We start from the raw sequence: 19,475 nt of genomic DNA on the forward strand, positions 1-19,475 counted from the left end.
GTACCAGTTATTACGGTTTCTTTCCATTCTCTTCACATATGGAGTGTGGTAAGAGTGATTTCGTCTGTGCAGTAATGATTCTCATCTTTTATCTTCATGGTTCCAATGTGAGTGGTATGTAGGGGATTGTAATATATACCCAGAGTCATCATTTTAAGCTAGTTCTGAAACTTTGTTAACAACCTTTCTCATGAGTCAGTTCCTTCAGTATCTCTGTGACACTCTCAGACAGATTAAACAAACCTGTGCTCCTTTTTGTTGCACTTCTTTGTATACATTCAGTATCCCCTATTAGTTCTATTTGGTATGGGACCCACGCACTTGAGCAGTATTCTAGAACCAGTGGCTTGAGTGATTTGTAAACAATCTTATTTGTAGACTGATTATACTTCCTCTGTATTCTACAATAAACTGAAGTTTAACATTTGCTTTACCTACAACTGAAACTGTGTGATCATTCCATTTCACATCCCTACAGAGTATTACACCCAAGTATTTGTATGAGTTAATGATTTCCTCAGTGACTCGTTGATATTATTTTCATACGATACTACGTGGTTTTTCATTTTTTTTTTTTTTTTTTCATTTTGTGAAGTGTAAAATTTTACGTATCTGAAAATTTAGAGTAAGTTGCCAGTCTTTACACCACTTTGAAATCTTATCAAGATCCGACAATATTTACACAGCTTCTTTCATATAGTACTTCATTGTAGATAACTGCATCTGCAAAAAAAACTCATTTGACTATTAATATTGTCTGCAAAAGCATTAATATACAACATAAACAACATAGGTCTCAACACACTGCCCTGGGGCACACCTGAAGTTAATTCTGTATCTGATGATGGCTCTCCATCCAAGATAACATGCCATGTCTTCTGCATCAAAAATTCCTCAATCCAATCACAATAATTATAGGTGTGGTCAAATGCTTTTTGGAAATCAAGAAATACTGCATCTACCTGGTTGCCTTGATCTGAAGCTTTCAGTTGTCATGTGAGAAAAGTGTAAGTTTGGTTTCACATGATTGATGTTTTTGAAATCCACGCTGGTTTGCATTCTGGAGGTCATTCTGTTCAAGATACCTCATTATGTTTGAGCTCAGAATATGTTCTAACATTCTACAACAAATTGATGTTAAGGATATCGGACAGTAGTTCTGGGGATCACTTCTTTCACTCTTCTTGTATACAGGTGTGACCTGTGCCTTTTTCAAAGAACTGGCTGTCAGGGAACCATTGACAGATTATAGTTAGAAGAGGGGCTAACTCACCCCAAATTCAATATAGAATCCGACAGGGATTCCATTGGGCCTGGAGCTTTGTATGATTTTAACAATGTCATCTGTTTCTCAACACCATTGACACTAATACTTATTTCATTCATCTTGCCAGTGGCACAAGGATTAAATTGGGACAGTTCTCCTGGGTTTTCCTTTGTAAAGGAACATTTGGGAACAGAGTTAACCATTTCAGCTTTTGTGTTGCTTCCCTCAATTTCAGTTCCTGTCTCATTCGTTAGAGACTGGACACTTAACTTTTGGTGCCATGAACAGCCTTTGCATACAACCAGAATTTTTTTTTTTGTTTCTTTGAAAGATCACTTGAAAATATTCTTCTACAGTAGTCACTGAGGACATCACGCATTGCTCTCTTGACAGCCAAATGCATTTCATTTATGATCTCTCTGTCATTGCGTTTCTCTTGCATCTACTGAACAACTGAACCACTGATACTGGCAAGATACCTACATCTACATTTATACTCCACAAGCCACCCAACAGTGTGTGGCGGAGGGCACTTTACATGCCACTCTCATTACCTCCCTTTCCTGTTCCAATCACATATGGTTCGCGGGAAGAACGACTACCAGAAAGCCTCCTTGAGTGCTTGAATCTCTCTAATGTTACATTCGTGATCTCCTCTGGAGGTATAAGTAGGGGGAAGCAATATATTCGATACCTCATCCAGAAACACACCCCTAGAAACCTGGACAGCAAGCTACACCGTGATGCAGAGGGCCTCTCTTGCAGAGTCTGCCACTTTAGTTTGCTAAACATCTCTGTAACGCTATCACACTTACCAAATAACCGTGTGCCGAAACGCACCGCTCTTCTTTGGATCTTCTCTATCTCCTCCGTCAACCTGACTTGGTATGGATCCCACACTGATGAACAATACTCAAGTATAGGTCGAACAAGTGTTTTGTAAGCCACCACCTATGTTGATGGACTACATTTCCTAAGGACTCTTCCAATGAATCTCAACCCGGTACCCACCTTACCAACAATAAATTTTATATAATCATTCCAATTCAAATCGTTCCGCACGCATACTCCCAGATATTTTACAGAAGTAACAGCTACCAGTGTTTGTTCCGCTATCATATAATCATACAATAAAGGATCCTTCTTTCTATGTACTCGTAATATGTTACATTTGTCTATGTTAAGGGTCAGTTGCCACTCCCTGCACAAAGTGCCTATCCACTGCAGATCTTCCTGCATTTCGCTGCAATTTTCTAATGCTGCATCGTCTCTGTATACTACAGCATCATCTGCGAAAAGCCGCATGGAACTTCCGACTCAATCTACTAGATCATTTATATATATTGTGAAAAGCAATGGTCCCATAACATTTCCCTGTATCACGCCAGAGGTTACTTTAACGTCTGTAGACATCTCCCCATTGAGAACAACATGCTGTGTTCTGTTTGCTAAAAACTCTTCAATCCAGCCACACAGCTGGTCTGATATTCTGTAGGCTTTTATTTTGTTTATCAGGCGACAGTGTGGAACTGTATCGAACGCCTTCCGGAAGTCAAGGAAAATGGCATCTACCTGGGAGCCTGTATCTAATATTTTCTGGGTCTCATGACCAAATAAAGCGAGTTGGGTCTCACACGATCACTGTTTCCGGAATCTATGTTTCCGGAATCTATGTTGATTCCTACAGAGTAGATTCTGGGTTTTCAGAAACGACATGATACGCAAGCAAAAAACATGTTCTAAAATTCTACAACAGTTCAAGGTCAGAGATATAGGTCTATAGTTTTGCGCATCTGCTCGATGACCCTTCTTGAAGACTGGGACTACCTGTGCTCTTTTCCAATCATTTGGAACCTTCCATTCCTCTAGAGACTTGCGGTACACGGCTGTTAGAAGGGGAGCAAGTTCTTTCGCATACTCTGTGTAGAATCAAATTGGTATCCCGTCAGGTCCAGTGGACTTTCCTCTGTTGAGTGATTTCAGTTGCCCCTCTATTCCTTGGACACTTATTTTGATGTCAGCCATTTTTTCGTTTGTGCATGGATTTAGAGAAGGAACTGCAGTGCTGTCTTCCTCTGTGAAACAGTTTTGGAAAAAGGTGTTTAGTATTTCAGCTTTATGCGTGTCATCCTCTGCGTCAATGCCATCATGATCCCGGAGTGTCTGGATATGCTGTTTCGAGCCACTTACTGATTTAACATAAGACCAGAACTACCTAAGATTTTCTGTTAAGTCAGTACATAGAATTTTACTTTCGAATTCACTGAACGCTTCACGCATAGCTCTTCTTATGCTAACTTTGACATCGTTTAGCTTCTGTTTGTCTGAGTGGTTTTGGCTTTATTTAAACTTGCAGTGAAGCTCTCTTTGCTTTCACAGTAGTTTCCTAAGTTTGTTGCTGAACCACGGAGGCTTTTTCCTGTCCGTCACAGTTTTACTCAGCACGTACCTGTCTAAAATATATTTTATGATTGCCTTGAACTTTTTCCTTTGTATAAGATGACCCTTTTTGAAGAGACTCCTCGAGAAAAATTTATTTTTTAATGTATTCTGTCCAACCAGAATTACAAACTTTTTTTGATATAAAGTATCTGCATAACAAATTAATATTACACCTGTTCTCAACTTATGCCATTTATTCATTTCCTCCTGTGTTTCACAAAATCTTCAATTTTTAAACAGGACATTAGATTACTGCAGTGACAAGCTTCTCACATATCCCTTGCACTAGCACCACATCAATACTGTACTGAACACTTTGATGTATTGGGAAATCTCGAGACTATTCACATGAAAATATTGTTTGCTCAGCCCTACTCTTCAGAACTCTTAAAAATAAATTTGTATGAAATCTAAATGGCCAAAGCTTCATCTGTAAATGTAAAGCAAACCATATGATAATCTATTAAACAATGTAAAACCATTGACCTTAGGAACAATAGTTTAATCTGTGAATATAAGATGACCTCATGTTTTTGGAATGACGAATTTGGGAAAAAGCCTGATCATATAATCAGGTAAATATGGTAGTTCAGGAGAGACACGATAAAAATGTGGTGATTTTCATTCACTTGGTGTAGGTGAAATTAGTTCCTTTTATTCTGAGATGTTATTTTGACAGCTTACACCAGCACATTTTATATATGACTTTGATGATTTGTTATTGACTTGAGTCTAGTATTAACTTCAAAAGCTTTTAAAGCTTCCCAAACCTGTCTGTCTCTACTCCATGTGTAAGGAAATAATTAATCTTCAAAGCTAGGATAGTGTGTAATTTTATATGTGTCAATCACTAGTATTAATTTTTTCCTTCCTGAAGGTAAATGCCAGACATCTATTCCTCCCCTCCTTTTCTTTTTACATAATTGCAATACTTAGTCATGACCGTTCACATAAATGACAATGGCACAGCTACATGAATTTCTGAGTGTGAAAAGTAAATGTTAGGCAATGGTCCAACGGATGTATTCTGGGAAGGTACTGCTTTATCAGGTTTATGGAAGATTCTTGAGTAAATGGTGCTTGTAAAATAGCATCTCTTCAATCCTTACCACCAAAACTGTGCAGGATTTAGCCTGTGATGGGCTTTAGTGTATGATAATGGGTCACAAAACTGTTCAAGAAATTCTGGGGACTTAATTCAAAAAGCATTACGTATCACACAGGATTAGTGATTACTGGTTTAGGGCAGTAAATGACGAGATCATCAGTGCCCATGCATGAAAATCTGCTAAAGAATTAACATTAAATTTAAAATCCAAGTTGCATCAACTCACAGGACATGAAAATACAACACTAGCACTGTGTGATTCTTAAAAGATCAACCATAAAAACCAGACAAAACACAGCAGAATAACTCGATAAAATCAAGGATAAACCCTCAGTACAGACACAGTTAAAAATTGGATAGATGGCTGTGGCTTGGTGACTGTTTAGAAATAATGGATGATCAAGCCACTCTGCGACACATTAAAACCTCACATACAGCATTTTGGGAAGAAGTCCTGATGTGACAGAGAATACGAACTACACTTGCCTCATTATCAGTTAAAATAGGTGGCAGGTCATATGAAAGACCCAGATCTACTCCAAGGTCTTCATATAAAACACAATCAATTAAAATATTTCTTACTGACATGTGTTATACATCTGTGGCACAAGTCATGGCTACTCGTGGTAGAAGAAATGCCTTGTGTCAGGGGCAATGTCCCGCTCTTAAGACTTGTAAGGCCTACTTCTTTGGCTCGTCATCGTCGGGAAGACTAAGCCATGTCACACGGAAAGTTTTAGTGGAGGCAGCTTATTATTCCTTATATCCAGTCACTGAGCTTCCTGCCATCTGAGTTGGTTATATGGTAACAGCCTGCAAGGAGACTGAACTGAGAGTGGGAGGTGGAAGGGAGCAAGCCTCCTTGTCAGCCACATCAGTAAGTTCATTTTCCCAGATCCCTCTATGCCATTGAATGCAGCAGAAAATTATTTCATTTTGTTGCCTTTGCGAGGCACTTTTGCAACATCCAATTTGCTGAGCGCATATGACCAATAAAATGAAGGGCTCTTTGGGGACCTGAGCAGGTGAGGAATTTCTTGTGACAGTACCATCTTATCTATGACTTTTTATAAAATACATTCAATCTATAGGGGGACGCAGACATAGCACTAGAGGAAACCTACAGAAGGAGTTGAGACCACAAATCCGAATACATGGGAACGTCACAAATGCCAACAGAAAACCCTGGGAAACTTATCACTCGCAACCATTTGTAGGGCACACACTAATGCTTTAGCGATACTTTTAAGTAATTATGTGTTTTTTTTTTGTATTTGATGGTACTTAAACATAAACATACCTTCCACTCACTATATTAATTATTGGCCTTTGAATCTTCTGCAATCTCGTAAACTACTCACTTCTGAGATTATTTTTTTGTAATTATCATCTTTTGTAAGCAACCTTAGAGGATCCAAGACATAGTAAACTAAGAAATTTATGTGTAGTGTGAATGGGAATGAGCTGTCAAAGCTTTCTGAGACACACCTGATACCGTTCCACTAAGAATGAATATCTACTCATAATTGCATGTTACAGTCTTATTTGATAAAAAGCTTTTGATTGAGTTGTGTATGTAGTTATGTATGCCACAGATACATATCTTCTCATTTATCCAATACCATGGAAATATTCAAAACCAGTTAATGTGGCACCTACTAAGTGCATGCAGATTTTGAGAAATTTAAAGTGTAGATGTGTAGTAAAGAGTTTTATATGCATCATAAATGCAGTTGTCTGTAACCATTCTCCAGATCTCATAATTTTATGTGATATTTGCACCTATAAAAATTTAGTGTAAATATCTGGTTTCTACTGCTTTCAGAGGGGTCGTACTACATCATTTGACATGACAGCTGTAGCCAAGTCATTACCAACAGGTAAGAAATATCTCATTTTCACCTCTTCCTCCACCCTCACCCCCAACCCCCTCCCTCTTAACTCTCTCTAGTTGCTTAGTACATATAGTAAATAGAGCAATATTTTTAATTACTGTATTGTGATTCTGCATTTGTGTGTGGTATACTGTATTTACCTGAGTATAAGATGACCCTAAATGTAAGACATCCCTACTTTTCTAAGAGGCTCACTGAGAAAAATTTGTTTTTTAACATAGTCTCACTAATAAAATTACAGACTTATACTGGCATAGGGTATCTGCCTGAGAAGTTACCATTTCACCTATTCTAAACTTTTACCATTTACTTATTGTCTGTTGTTGTTGTTGTTGTGGTCTTCAGTCCTGAGACTGGTTTGATGCAGCTTTCCATGCTACTCTATCCTGTGCAGGCTTCATCATCTCCCAGTACCTACTGCACCTACATCCTTCAGACTCTGCTTAGTGTATGAGCTAACTATTTGTAGTATCGTTCCCAGAACCGATCGCGGTCCTCTGGTTTGGAGCCGAGTGGAAGGCTTAAACCAGAGGCTCAGACGATTCTGCGGAGAGCTGGGGTGCAAATTTCTTGACCTCTGCTATCGGGTGGAGAAATGTAGGGTCCCCTTGAATAGGTCAGGCGTGCACTACACGCCGGAAGTGGCTACGATGGTAGCGGAGTACGTGTGGAGTGCACATGGGTTTTTTTTAGGTTAGAGAATTCCCTCCCTAGGCCCGACAAGACGCCTCCTGAGACGCGGCAAGGCAGGAGTAGGCAAAATGCAACAAGGAATAACAATATTAATGTGCTAATAGTAAACTGCAGGAGCGTCTATAGAAAGGTCCCAGAACTGCTCTCATTAATAAACAGTCACAACGCCCATATAGTACTAGGAACAGAAAGTTGGCTGAAACCAGACGTAAACAGTAATGAAATCCTAAACTCTGTTTGGAATGTATACCGCAGAGATAGGCTGGACAGTGAAGGGGGAGGCGTGTTTATAGCGATAAGAAGTGCAATAGTATCGAAGGAAATTGACGGAGATTCGAATTGTGAAATGATTTGGGTGAAGGTCACGGTTAAAGCAGGCTCAGACATGGTAATTGGATGTCTCTATAGGCCCCCGGGCTCAGCAGCTGTTGTGGCTCAGCACCTGAAGAATAATTTGGAAAATATTTCGAGTAGATTTCCCCACCATGTTATAGTTCTGGGTGGAGATTTTAATTTGCCGGATATAGACTGGGAGACTCAAACGTTCATAACGGGTGGCAGGGACAAAGAATCCAGTGAAATATTTTTAAGTGCTGTATCTGTAAACTACCTTGAGCAGTTAAACAGAGAACCGACTTGTGGCAATAACATATTAGACCTTCTGGTGACAAACAGACCCGAACTATTTGAAACAGTTAACGCAGAACAGGGAATCAGCGATCATAAAGCGGTTACTGCATCGATGATTTCAGCCGTAAATAGAAATATTAAAAAAGGTAGGAAGATTTTTCTGTTTAGCAAAAGTGACAAAAAGCAGATTTCAGAGTACTTGACGGCTCAACACAAAAGTTTTGTCTCAAGTACAGATAGTGTTGAGGATCAGTGGACAAAGTTCAAAACCATCGTACAATATGCGTTAGATGAGTATGTGCCAAGCAAGATCGTAAGAGATGGGAAAGAGCCACCGTGGTACAACAACCAAGTTAGAAAACTGCTGCGGAAGCAAAGGGAACTTCACAGCAAACATAAACATAGCCAAAGCCTTGCAGACAAACAAAAATTACGCGAAGCGAAATGTACTGTGAGGAGGGCTATGCGAGAGGCTTTCAATGAATTCGAAAGTAAAGTTCTATGTACTGACTTGGCAGAAAATCCTAAGAAATTTTGGTCCTATGTCAAAGCAGTAGGTGGATCAAAACAAAATGTCCAGACACTCTGTGACCAAAATGGTACTGAAACAGAGGATGACAGACTAAAAGCCGAAATACTAAATGTCTTCTTCCAAAGCTGTTTCACAGAGGAAGACTGCACTGGGCTTCCTTCTCTAGATTGTCGCACAGTTGACAAAATGGTAGATATTGAAATAGACGACAGAGGGATAGAGAAACAATTAAAATCGCTCAAAAGAGGAAAGGCCGCTGCTCCTGATGGGATACCAGTTTTATTTTACACAGAGTACGCGAAGGAACTTGCCCCCCTTCTTGCAGCGGTGTACCGTAGGTCTCTAGAAAAGTGAAGCGTTCCAAAGGATTGGAAAAGGGCACAGGTCATCCCCGTTTTCAAGAAGGGACGTCGAACAGATGTGCAGAACTATAGACCTATATCTCTAACGTCGATCAGTTGTAGAATTTTGGAACAGGTATTATGTTCGAGTATAATGTCTTTTCTGGAGACTAGAAATCTACTCTGTAGCAACCAGCATGGGTTTCGAAAAAGACGGTCGTGTGAAACCCAGCTCGCGCTATTCGTCCACGAGACTCAGAGGGCCTTAAGACACGGGTTCACAGGTAGATGCCGTGTTTCTTGACTTCCGCAAGGCGTTTGACACAGTTCCCCACAGTCGTTTAATGAACAAAGTAAGAGCATACGGACTATCAGATCAATTGTGTGATTGGATTGAGGAGTTCCTAGATAACAGAATGCAGCATGTCATTCTCAATGGAGAGAAGTCTTCTGAAGTAAGAGTGATTTCAGGTGTGCCGCAGGGGAGTGTCATAGGACCGTTGCTATTCACAATATACATAAATGACCTGGTGGATGAAATCGGAAGTTCACTGAGGCTTTTTGCAGATGATGCTGTGGTGTATCGAGAGGTTGCAACAATGGAAAATTGTACTGAAATGCAGGAGGATCTGCAGCGAATTGACGCATGGTGCACGGAATGGCAATTGAATCTCAATGTAGACAAGTGTAACGTGATGCGAATACATGGAAAGATAGGTCCCTTATCATTTAGCTACAAAATAGCAGGTCAGCAACTGGAAGCAGTTAATTCCATAAATTATCTGGGAGTACGCATTAGGAGTGATTTAAAATGGAATGATCATATAAAGTTGATCGTCGGTAAAGCAGATGCCAGACTGAGATTCATTGGAAGAATCCTAAGGAAATGCAATCCGACAACAAAGGAAGTAGGTTACAGTACGCTTGTTCGCCCACTGCTTGAATACTGCTCAGCAGTGTGGGATCCGCACCAGATAGGGTTGATAGAAGAGATAGAGAAGATCCAACGGAGAGCAGCGCGCTTCGTTACAGGATCATTTAGTAATCGCGAAAGCGTTACAGAGATGATAGATAAACTCCAGCGGAAGACTGTGCAGGAGAGACGCTCAGTAGCTCGGTATGGGCTTTTGTTTAAGTTTCGAGAACATACCTTCACCGAAGAGTCAAGCAGTATATTGCTCCCTCCTACGTATATCTCGCGAAGAGACCATGAGGATAAAATAAGAGAGATTAGAGCCCACACAGAAGCATACCGACAATCCTTCTTTCCACGTACAATACGAGACTGGAATAGAAGGGAGAACCGATAGAGGTACTCAGGGTACCCTCCGCCACACACCGTCAGGTGGCTTGCGGAGTATGGATGTAGATGTAGATGTATTCATCTCTTGCTCTCCCTCTACAATTTTTATCCTCCATGCTGCCCTCCACTACTAAATTGGTGATCCTTTGATGCCCAGAACATGTCCTACCAACCAATCCCTTCTTCTAGTCAAGTTGTCCCACAAATTTCTTTTCTCTCCAATTCTATTCAGTACCTCCTCATTACTTATGTGATCTACCCATCTCATCTTCAGCATTCTTCTGTAGGACCACATTTGGAAAGCTTCTATTCTCTTCTTGTCTAAACTATTTATCGTCCATGTTTCACTTCCCTACATGGCTATACTCCAAACAAATACTTTCAGAAACAACTTCCAGACACTTAAATCTATACTCGATGTTAACAATTTTTTTTCTTCAGAAATGCTTTCCTTGCCATTGCCAGTCTACATTTTATATCCTCCCTACTACGACCATCATCAGTTATTTTGCTCCCCAAATAGCAAAACTCCTTTACTACTTTAAGTGTCTCTTCCTAATCTAATTCCCTCAGCATCACCTGATTTAATTTGACTACATTCCATTATCCTCGTTTTGCTTTTGTTGATTTTCATCTTATATTGTCTATTCCGTTCAGCTGCTCTTCCAGGTCCTTTACTCTCTCTGACAGAATTACAATGTCATCAGCGAACCTCAAAGTTTTTATTTCTTCTCCATGGATTTCAATTCCTACTCCGAATTTTTCTTTTGTTTCCTTTACTGCTTGCTCAATATACAGATTGAATAACATAGGGGTTATGCTACAACCCTTTTCTACTCCCTTCCCAACCACTGCTTCCCCTTCATGCCCCTCAACTCTAACTGCCATCTGGTTTCTGTACAAATTGTAAATGGCCTTTCCCTCCCTGTATGTGACCCCTGCTACCTTCAGAATTTGAAAGAGAGTATTCCAGTCATCATCGTCAAAAGATTTCTCTAAGTCTACAAATACTAGAAATGTACATTTACTTTTCCTTAATTTATCTTCTAAGATAAGTCTTAGGGTCATTATTGCCTTAGTGTTTCAACATTTCTACAGAATCCAAACTGATCTTCCCCAGGGTCGGCTTCTACCAGTATTTCCATTTGTCTGTTGGTGTTTTGCAGCCATAACTTATTAAACTGATCATTCAGTAACTTTCAAATCTTTCAACACCTGCTTTCTTTGGGATTGGAATTATTGTATTCTTCTTGCAGACTGAGAGTATTTCACCTGTCTCATACATCTTGCTCACCAGATGGTCGAATTTTGTCAGGGCTGGCTCTCCCAAGGCTATCAATGGTTCTAATGGAATGTTGTCTACACCCCGGGCCTTGTTTTGACTTAGCTCTTTTAGTGCTCTGTCAAACTATTCACGCAGTATCATATCTCCCATTTCATCTTCATGTACGTCCTCTTCCATTTCCATAATATTGCCCTCAAGTACTTCACCCTTGTATATATCCTCTATATACTCCTTCCACATTTGTGATTTCCCGTATTTGCTTAGAACTGAGTTTACATCTGAGCTCTTGACATAAGTGGTTCTCTCTTCTCACATTTGTCCTCTAGCTATCCCTGCTTAGCCAGTTTGCACTTCCAGTCAATCTCATTTTTGAGACGTTGTATTCCTTTTTGCCTGTTCCATTTACTATGTTTTTATATTTTCTCCTTTCTTCTGTTACCCTAGGATTTCTACTAGCCCTAATCTTTTTACCTACTTGAGCCTCTGCTACCTTCACAATTTCATCTCTCAAAGCTACACATTCTTCTTCTACTGTATTTCTTTCCCCCATTCTTGTCAGTCATTCCCTAATGCTCTCCCTAAAACTCTCTACAATCTCTGATTCTTTCAGTTTATCCAGGTCCCAGCTCCTTAAATTCCCGCCTTTTTGCAGTTTCTTCAGTTTTAATCTATAGTTCATAAGCAATAGATTGTGGTGAGAGTCCACATCTGCCCCTGGAAATGTCTTACAGTTTGAAACCTGGTTCCTAAATCTCTTGTCTTACCATTATATAATCTATCTGAAACCTTCTAGTGTCTCCAGGCCTCTTCCATGTATACAACCTTGTGTCATGATTCTTGAACCAAGTGTTAGCTATAATTAAGTTATGCTCTGTGCAAAATTCTACCAGGCGGCTTCCTCTTTCATTCCTTGCCACCATTCCATATTCACCTACAACTTTTCCTTCTCTTCCTTTTCCTGCTATCGAATTCCAGTCAACCATGACTATTAAATTTTTGTCTCCCTTCACTATCTCAATAATTTCTTTTATGTCATCATTCATTTCATCAATCTCTTCATCAGCTGCAGAGCTGGTTGGAATATAAACTTGTACTACTGTGATAGGCATGGGCTTCATGTCTATCTTTGCTACAATAATGCATTCACTATGCTGTTTGTAGTAGCTTACCCATGCTCCTATTTTTTAATTCATTTTTAAACCTACTCCTGCAGTACCTCTTACTTGATTTTGTATTCATAAGCCTGTATTCACATGAGCAGAAGTCTTGTTCCTCCTGCCACTGAACTTCACTAATTCCCACAATATCTAACTTTAACCTATCCATTTCCCTGTTTAAATTTTCTAACCTACCTGCCCGATTAAGGGATCTGACATTCCACACTCCAATATGTAGAACGCCAGTTTTCTTTCTCCTGATAATGACGTTCTCCTGAGTAGTACCCGCCTGGAGATCCGAATGGGGGACTATTTTACGTCCGTCATATTTTACCCAATAGGACGCCATCATCATTTAACCATACAGTAAAGCTGCATGCCCTCGAGAAAAATTAAGGCTGTAGTTTCCCCTTGCTTTCAGCCATTCGCAGTAGCAGCACAGCAAGGCCGATTTGGTTAGTGTTACAAGGCCAGATCAGTCAATCGTCCAGACTGTTGCTCCTGCAACACGTTTGTGTGGCCTCTTAACAGATACCCCTCCATTGTGGTTGCACCTATGGTACATCTATCTGTATCGCTGAGGCACGCAAGCCTCCGCATCAACGGCAAGGTTCATTGTTCATGGGGGGGAGGGGGGGTGGTATGTTTTGATAATCAAGGAAGAAATAAAAGAACAAAAAGAAATTATGCACATTAATTTTTCTTTGCTGCTTTTTTTTTAGCCTGTCATATGAGGTGCCACTATTTTTTATCATCACCACCATCCAAATTGGACAGCTGTGAAACTTCGTCCTCTTTGTCACAAATATGTCACTGTTTCTTCCGAATATGTTATGATTTCTTTTTTTTTGGAACACACACCGGATTTTGCTTCTATACTGACATGAAAATGTTACAATGTCTTTTGCTCATCTGCCTGCCACTCTTCCATTGGCTGTGTAGAACCAGCAGCTGATGCACTCCCTATCATTTGCATCATGCCTCAGGGTGAGCATCGACAACATTGCTGCATAAAACACATGATTACGCCACTGGCCTCCTGCAGAAATGTATGGTATTGTTGTTCAATTCCAAGTACAAGTGGATTCAAGCAAACTAGTTTAAAGATGGTAGAGTTCATAAAAAGCTAAAATCCATTGTGTAAATTCCCGTGGTTGGCAGAAAGATAGAGTTTGCTGTCCGTTTACCACTCCACTCCCCACTCTCATTATAGTTTTCAGCTAAGGTCATATCACTATTTCTCCTCCAAGCCTTTTGTATTGCTGCGCTTGACCAACAGTGAAATATTGACGGCTATTATCTTCTGGGACCCAGGTATATGCAACAACAGCAACTAATACATAAATGAAAGATTGCAATTGTGATTCAGTCCAGTTCTTAAACTTTCACTCGTCCCGCAATCTAGCACTTTCTTCCTAGTGGTTCTTTTCACTATAATCTATTCTTGCGATAACAGTTGCAGTCAGTTTGATGTGATCTGTTTTGTTTGTTAGACATTTAATTTCGGGTTAATTTCATCTGAATATCTCCATCTTGTTCCAAAGTTGATTAAAGGCTGGTAACTTTTTCCCCAGTATTCTAATATGTGAACAGCACTGAATTTTCATCTGCAATGCACTTCTTAAATCATTAGTTTCTCATAACCCAATAAAATACTCACTAGGATTCAGAATCATTCAATGGTTTTTGAAGGACAAGATTTTTACCTTTGAATGTTACCTTTATTTAAAAAGCAGCATGAATATATGCATATGTATCCATAAATGTATGAGAACTTCTGTTGAAAACCTATTCAGATACAACAAAAGTTTGTGATTTGATAGAATTCAATGCTATTTCCTCCAGTATTTCACAAAATTGTAAATTTTTTAAGTGGAGCATTAGATTAGTGTAGTGTATAGTCATAGTTTCTCTGTATCCATGTGTTGCACTAGCACCACAAGTCAAATTTCACATGGTTGATCGAACAAGATTGATACTCTTATGGGACACTTCTACATATTGGGAAATCTTGAGTCTAATCAAGCGAAAGTATTATTTGCTAAGCTCTGCCTTTCAGAACCCTTGAAAATATATTTGTATGAAACCTAAAAAGGCCAAAACTTCAACTGTAAATGTAATATAACGCTTACATTAATCTATTAAACACTGAAAAAATGTTTACCTCAGTAGCAATACTGTAATCTGGGAATGTAAGATGACTGTATTTTTTGAATGACAAATTTGGGAAAAAACCTTGTCTTATATGCGGCTGAATATGGGAGGCTTATGTTAGTTTTGGTAATATAAAAAAGAAATCAAGATAGATTGTTATGCATATTGTTTTATTTCTTTTGAAATAGACAACAGTTTATAAGGTTATATAATTATTTTCATTGTAAAAAAATTAAATTTAGTATAAAATTATGCAGAATGTACACAAAAATTTCCAGAAATAGTTAGCTCTAAAAGTATTCCATAGTTTTGGCTTGCTTTAAACTTTTGAGAACCAGTAAGTCAATTTCATTCTCTGTGATTTCATGACTGAGAACACACTATCCGCTACCTCCTGACACTTTTCCACATGTGCTCTGATTGTGTCGAGATCCACTTTGGCCTGCATGGCCATCACTGGTGGTCCCCCTCTGCCCTTTCCCCTTCCACTTAATCACTGTTTCTGTCTTCTGTTTCGTTCGCTGTCTTCACAAAGTCAGTAGTCTCAGCTTCTGTTTGTGATCCTTGTATTGCATCATTGTCCACATCCATGAAATCTTCAAAATGAACATAAACAGTGTTAAAGTGAGTCACCACTTTTGTCCATTTGGACTCGAGGATACTGACAGGAGGTGTTGTCTGTAAGTACTTCAGAAAATAAAAACTTTATCCAAAATTGACACAAACCTGTGTCAGAATCAAACTTAAGGTTTTACATGCTTAAGTATTAAAATCATGAGCTGTTCATTTTCATCTATCATTGAAAATTCACATGTTCAGAAACAAATGACGATTGTTGGCTCCTTCATGTTTCCCCACACTTTATCCAGCATTCTCATAGCATATAAAATGTTGATAATTGTAGGTTTGTCATTGTTAATATTGCAGAATGTCATTTGGACCACTTCATACCAGTAGCTTTCTTTGGCATTCTCGATTATTCTTTGATTCGAGGGCTGCAATTTTGACACAGTGTTAGTTTTGTAAAAATAATATTCTCACAGATTTTAATGGAGTTGTCCACAGGCAACTTAACCTTTCGGTTTTCATAAGTCATTTTCCTATCAAAGCCCTTTAACCAACTGGAAAACACTTCTGAAGCCATATTTGCTTGTTCGCAGTGTACTCACAGGGAGTGACTTACACCAGGAAGAACATGTCAGGTTCTTTATTATGAAAATGAAAGTTGCTGCTCATGATATAGTGGAGATGTTGAGTCACAGATAGGCACAACAAAAAAACTGTCACAAATAAAGCTTAAAGCTTTCAGCTATTAAGGCCTTCGTCAGCAATAGACAGTAGACAGACGCACACACACTCATGCAAACGCAACTCTCACACATGACTGTAGTCTCAGGCAATGGAACCCGGCAGTTGTGACAGTCTTTTTGTTGTTCCTATCTGCGACTCAGCATCTCTGCTATTGGTGATTTGCAACTTTCCTTTTCATAATATTGTTACATTCCATCCTGGATTTTCCATTGTTTGATGGCAGTTTCTTTGATTTTCCAATCATAAATGGCTTGAGTTTTTCTGTGCCAGTCATATTTGCTGCTAACAGAATGGTAACAAGATCTTTGCTCAACTTGCCCCCATGGTATTTTTCTCCAAAAGTCAAAGTTTTGTATGGATACATTTGTACAACAGTCCAAATTCATCTGCATTAAAAACATCATACGGTTTGTAATCTTGAAGAATCCTCTGCAATTCTAGCTTCCACTGACACAAATTTTGTTATCTCCTCTGGCACTTTCCCCTTTCATTTTACAGAAAATTTCCTGAATTTTTCTAACCTCCCTTTACCAACACAAAACATATCATATCCCATTGTGCTGCAAAATAATCCAACTTTTCTTTCAGTTTTGTTCCTCTTGTCAGAACTACTGAACTAAACACTCTTCAAAATCTGGAAACTCCGCCTTTGTCATTTCTGATCTGTCCCTTCATTTATTGCAATGACACGGTCTTTATTCTTGATTATTGTTGACAATGTGTTTATCAGAATCCCAAACTCTGTATCTATGTCTATTTTTTTTTTCATTCCTACTTTCCCTTCATCAGTTAACTTTTGCTTTATGGTCAGACATTTCCTCTTAGAGTGCATGGCTGACACTTACAGCTCACACTCAGTGAAAACAAACACTGTCTCAAATCACACCTGCACAGAGGATGTGGGAACTGCAATGCGACATAGATCTCACTAATGCATCAACGCAGGGAGGGGAGGGACTGGGATTACCTTCTTTGCGCACATTTCGATATACGGAGGTAGTATACGAAAGACTTCAATATATAAAGTGGACTTCATTATAAAGAGTTTTTGTCCACTCAACTTCAATATATAGGGGTAAAATGTGCCCTTCTCCAGCCTTCCAAAAACTTCAATACAACGATGGGTTTTCCGCAAAATATCAGGATTTTTGGCTTCCAAGGGAAGGGACTGAAGAAAAATTTGGCACAGACAAGTTTTCGATATTTCAAGGTTCACTATATTGTGTGATTATTTTTAAAAGAAGCCCATTGGACAAAATAGATGTTAACAAGACTGGTGCTGGTCACATGATTACTGATGTAAATCAGGAAAGTGAAGTGGTATGTTTGTCGGAGTTGGTTAAATGGAATCAGCGTTGTAAGATGGATTGGCGAGGAGGCATAACAATGGAAGAGAGCAGCTATTGTTTCGACGTATCTATAACCACTCCATCAGTTAAGTTGATTGTCTTGATAGTACATCAGCATGGACTATCTGTGTCTACAAGTAATGATGCATCCCTTGCAACCATGTAAAACAGAATAAGGACAGCTGTCATGGAAATATCCTAACTTAAAGGGACTGGAGACAAGTGTTGTGTCATATTAATGATAATTTGTTCCAACACAGCACAAATTGCTGCTGTGAGTGAATGAATTTCTGTCTCATTCATTTTACAAGCAAACATTGTCAAGGGAACTCTAAGTAATGAACCTTTCGAGGCAGTTGCCTCACAAAAAGCCACTGTTCACAGCGGCACATAATGCTACATGGTTTCAGGTGAATAAATATCAGAGAAACCGGACAGTATCTGTTGACTGGAAGGATGTAGTCCGATGTGACGAATCATAATTTTTCTACTCATCATCATCATCATCATCATCATCATCATCAATTAAGACTGATTATGCCTTTCAGCGTTCAGTCTGGAGCATAGCCCCCTTATAAAATTCCTCCATGATCCCCTATTCAGTGCTAACATTGGTGCCTCTTCTGATGTTAAACCTATTACTTCAAAATCATTCTTGACCGAATCCAGGTACCTTCTCCTTGGTCTGCCCTAACTCCTCCTACCCTCTACTGCTGAACCCATGAGTCTCTTGGGTAACATTGCTTCTCCCATGCGTGTAACATGACCCCACCATCTATGCCTGTTCGCCCTGACTGCTACATCTATAGAGTTCATTCCCAGTTTTTCTTTGATTTCCTCGTTGTGGACACCCTCCTGCCATTGTTCCCATCTACTACTACCTGCAATCATCCTAGCTACTTTCATATCCATAACCTCAACCTTGTTGATAAGGTAACCTAAATCTTCCCAGCTTTCGCTCCCATACAACAAAGTTGGTTGAAAGATTGAACGGTGCACAGATAACTTAGTCTTGGTACTGACTTCCTTCTTGCAGAAGAGAGTAGATTGTAGCTGAGCACTCACTGCATTAGCTTTGCTATACCTCGCTTCCAGTTCTTTCACTATGTTGCCATCCTGTGAGAATATGCATCATAAGTACTTGAAACTATCCACCTGTTCTAATTTTGTTCCTTCTATTTGGCACTCAATCCGTTTGTATTTCTTTCCCACTGACATTACTTTCGTTTTGGAGATGCTAATCTTCGTACCATAGTCCTTACATCTCTGAAATATTACTTTGCAAACATTCAATCGAATCTGCCATCACAACTAAGTCATCTGCATATGCAAGACTGCTTATTTTGTGTTCACATATCTTAATCTCACCCTGCCAGTCTATTGTTTTCAACATATGATCCATAAATAATATGAACAACAGTGGAGACAGGTTGCAGCCTTGTCTTACTCCTGAAACTACTCTGAACCATGAACTCAGTTTACCGTCAGCTCTAACTGCTGCCTGACTATCCATGTAAAGACCTTTAATTGCTTGCAAAAGTTTGCCTCCTATTCCATAATCTCGCAGAACAGACAATAACTTCCTCCTAGGAACCTGGTCATATGCCTTTTCTAGATCTATAAAGCATAGATACAATTCCCTGTTCCACTCATAACACTTCTCCATTATTTGCCGTAAGCTAAAGATCTGGTCCTGACAACTTCTAAGAGGCCTAAGCCCACACTGATTTTCATCCAATTGGTCCTCAACTAATACTCGCACTTTCCTTTCAACAATACCTGAGAATTTACCCACAATGCTGATTAAAGAGATACCTCTGTAGTTGTTACAATCTTTTCTGTTACCATGTTTAAAGATTGGTGTGATTAGTGCTTTTGTCCAGTCTGATGGAACCTTTTCCAATTCCCAGGCCATTTCAGTTATCCTGTGTAGCCATTTAAGACCTGACATTCCACTGAGTTCCGACTTAATTTCATCCACCCCAGCTGCTTTATTGCACTGCAATCT

At 39.3% G+C, this 19,475-nt stretch overlaps 1 protein-coding gene across 1 annotated transcript in view; it reads left to right on the forward strand.

Moving 5' to 3' along the window:
- The window catches only part of LOC126331023 (piwi-like protein Siwi), a 242,412-nt gene that overhangs the window by 17,178 nt on the left and 205,759 nt on the right, over window positions 1–19,475 (forward strand). The window contains 1 exon segment of the mRNA XM_049996440.1: window positions 6,643–6,697. Coding sequence (XP_049852397.1) covers window positions 6,643–6,697 — 55 coding nt within the window.

The sequence above is a fragment of the Schistocerca gregaria genome, chromosome 1, assembly GCF_023897955.1.
Source record: "Schistocerca gregaria isolate iqSchGreg1 chromosome 1, iqSchGreg1.2, whole genome shotgun sequence".
Lineage (NCBI taxonomy): Eukaryota > Metazoa > Arthropoda > Insecta > Orthoptera > Acrididae > Schistocerca > Schistocerca gregaria.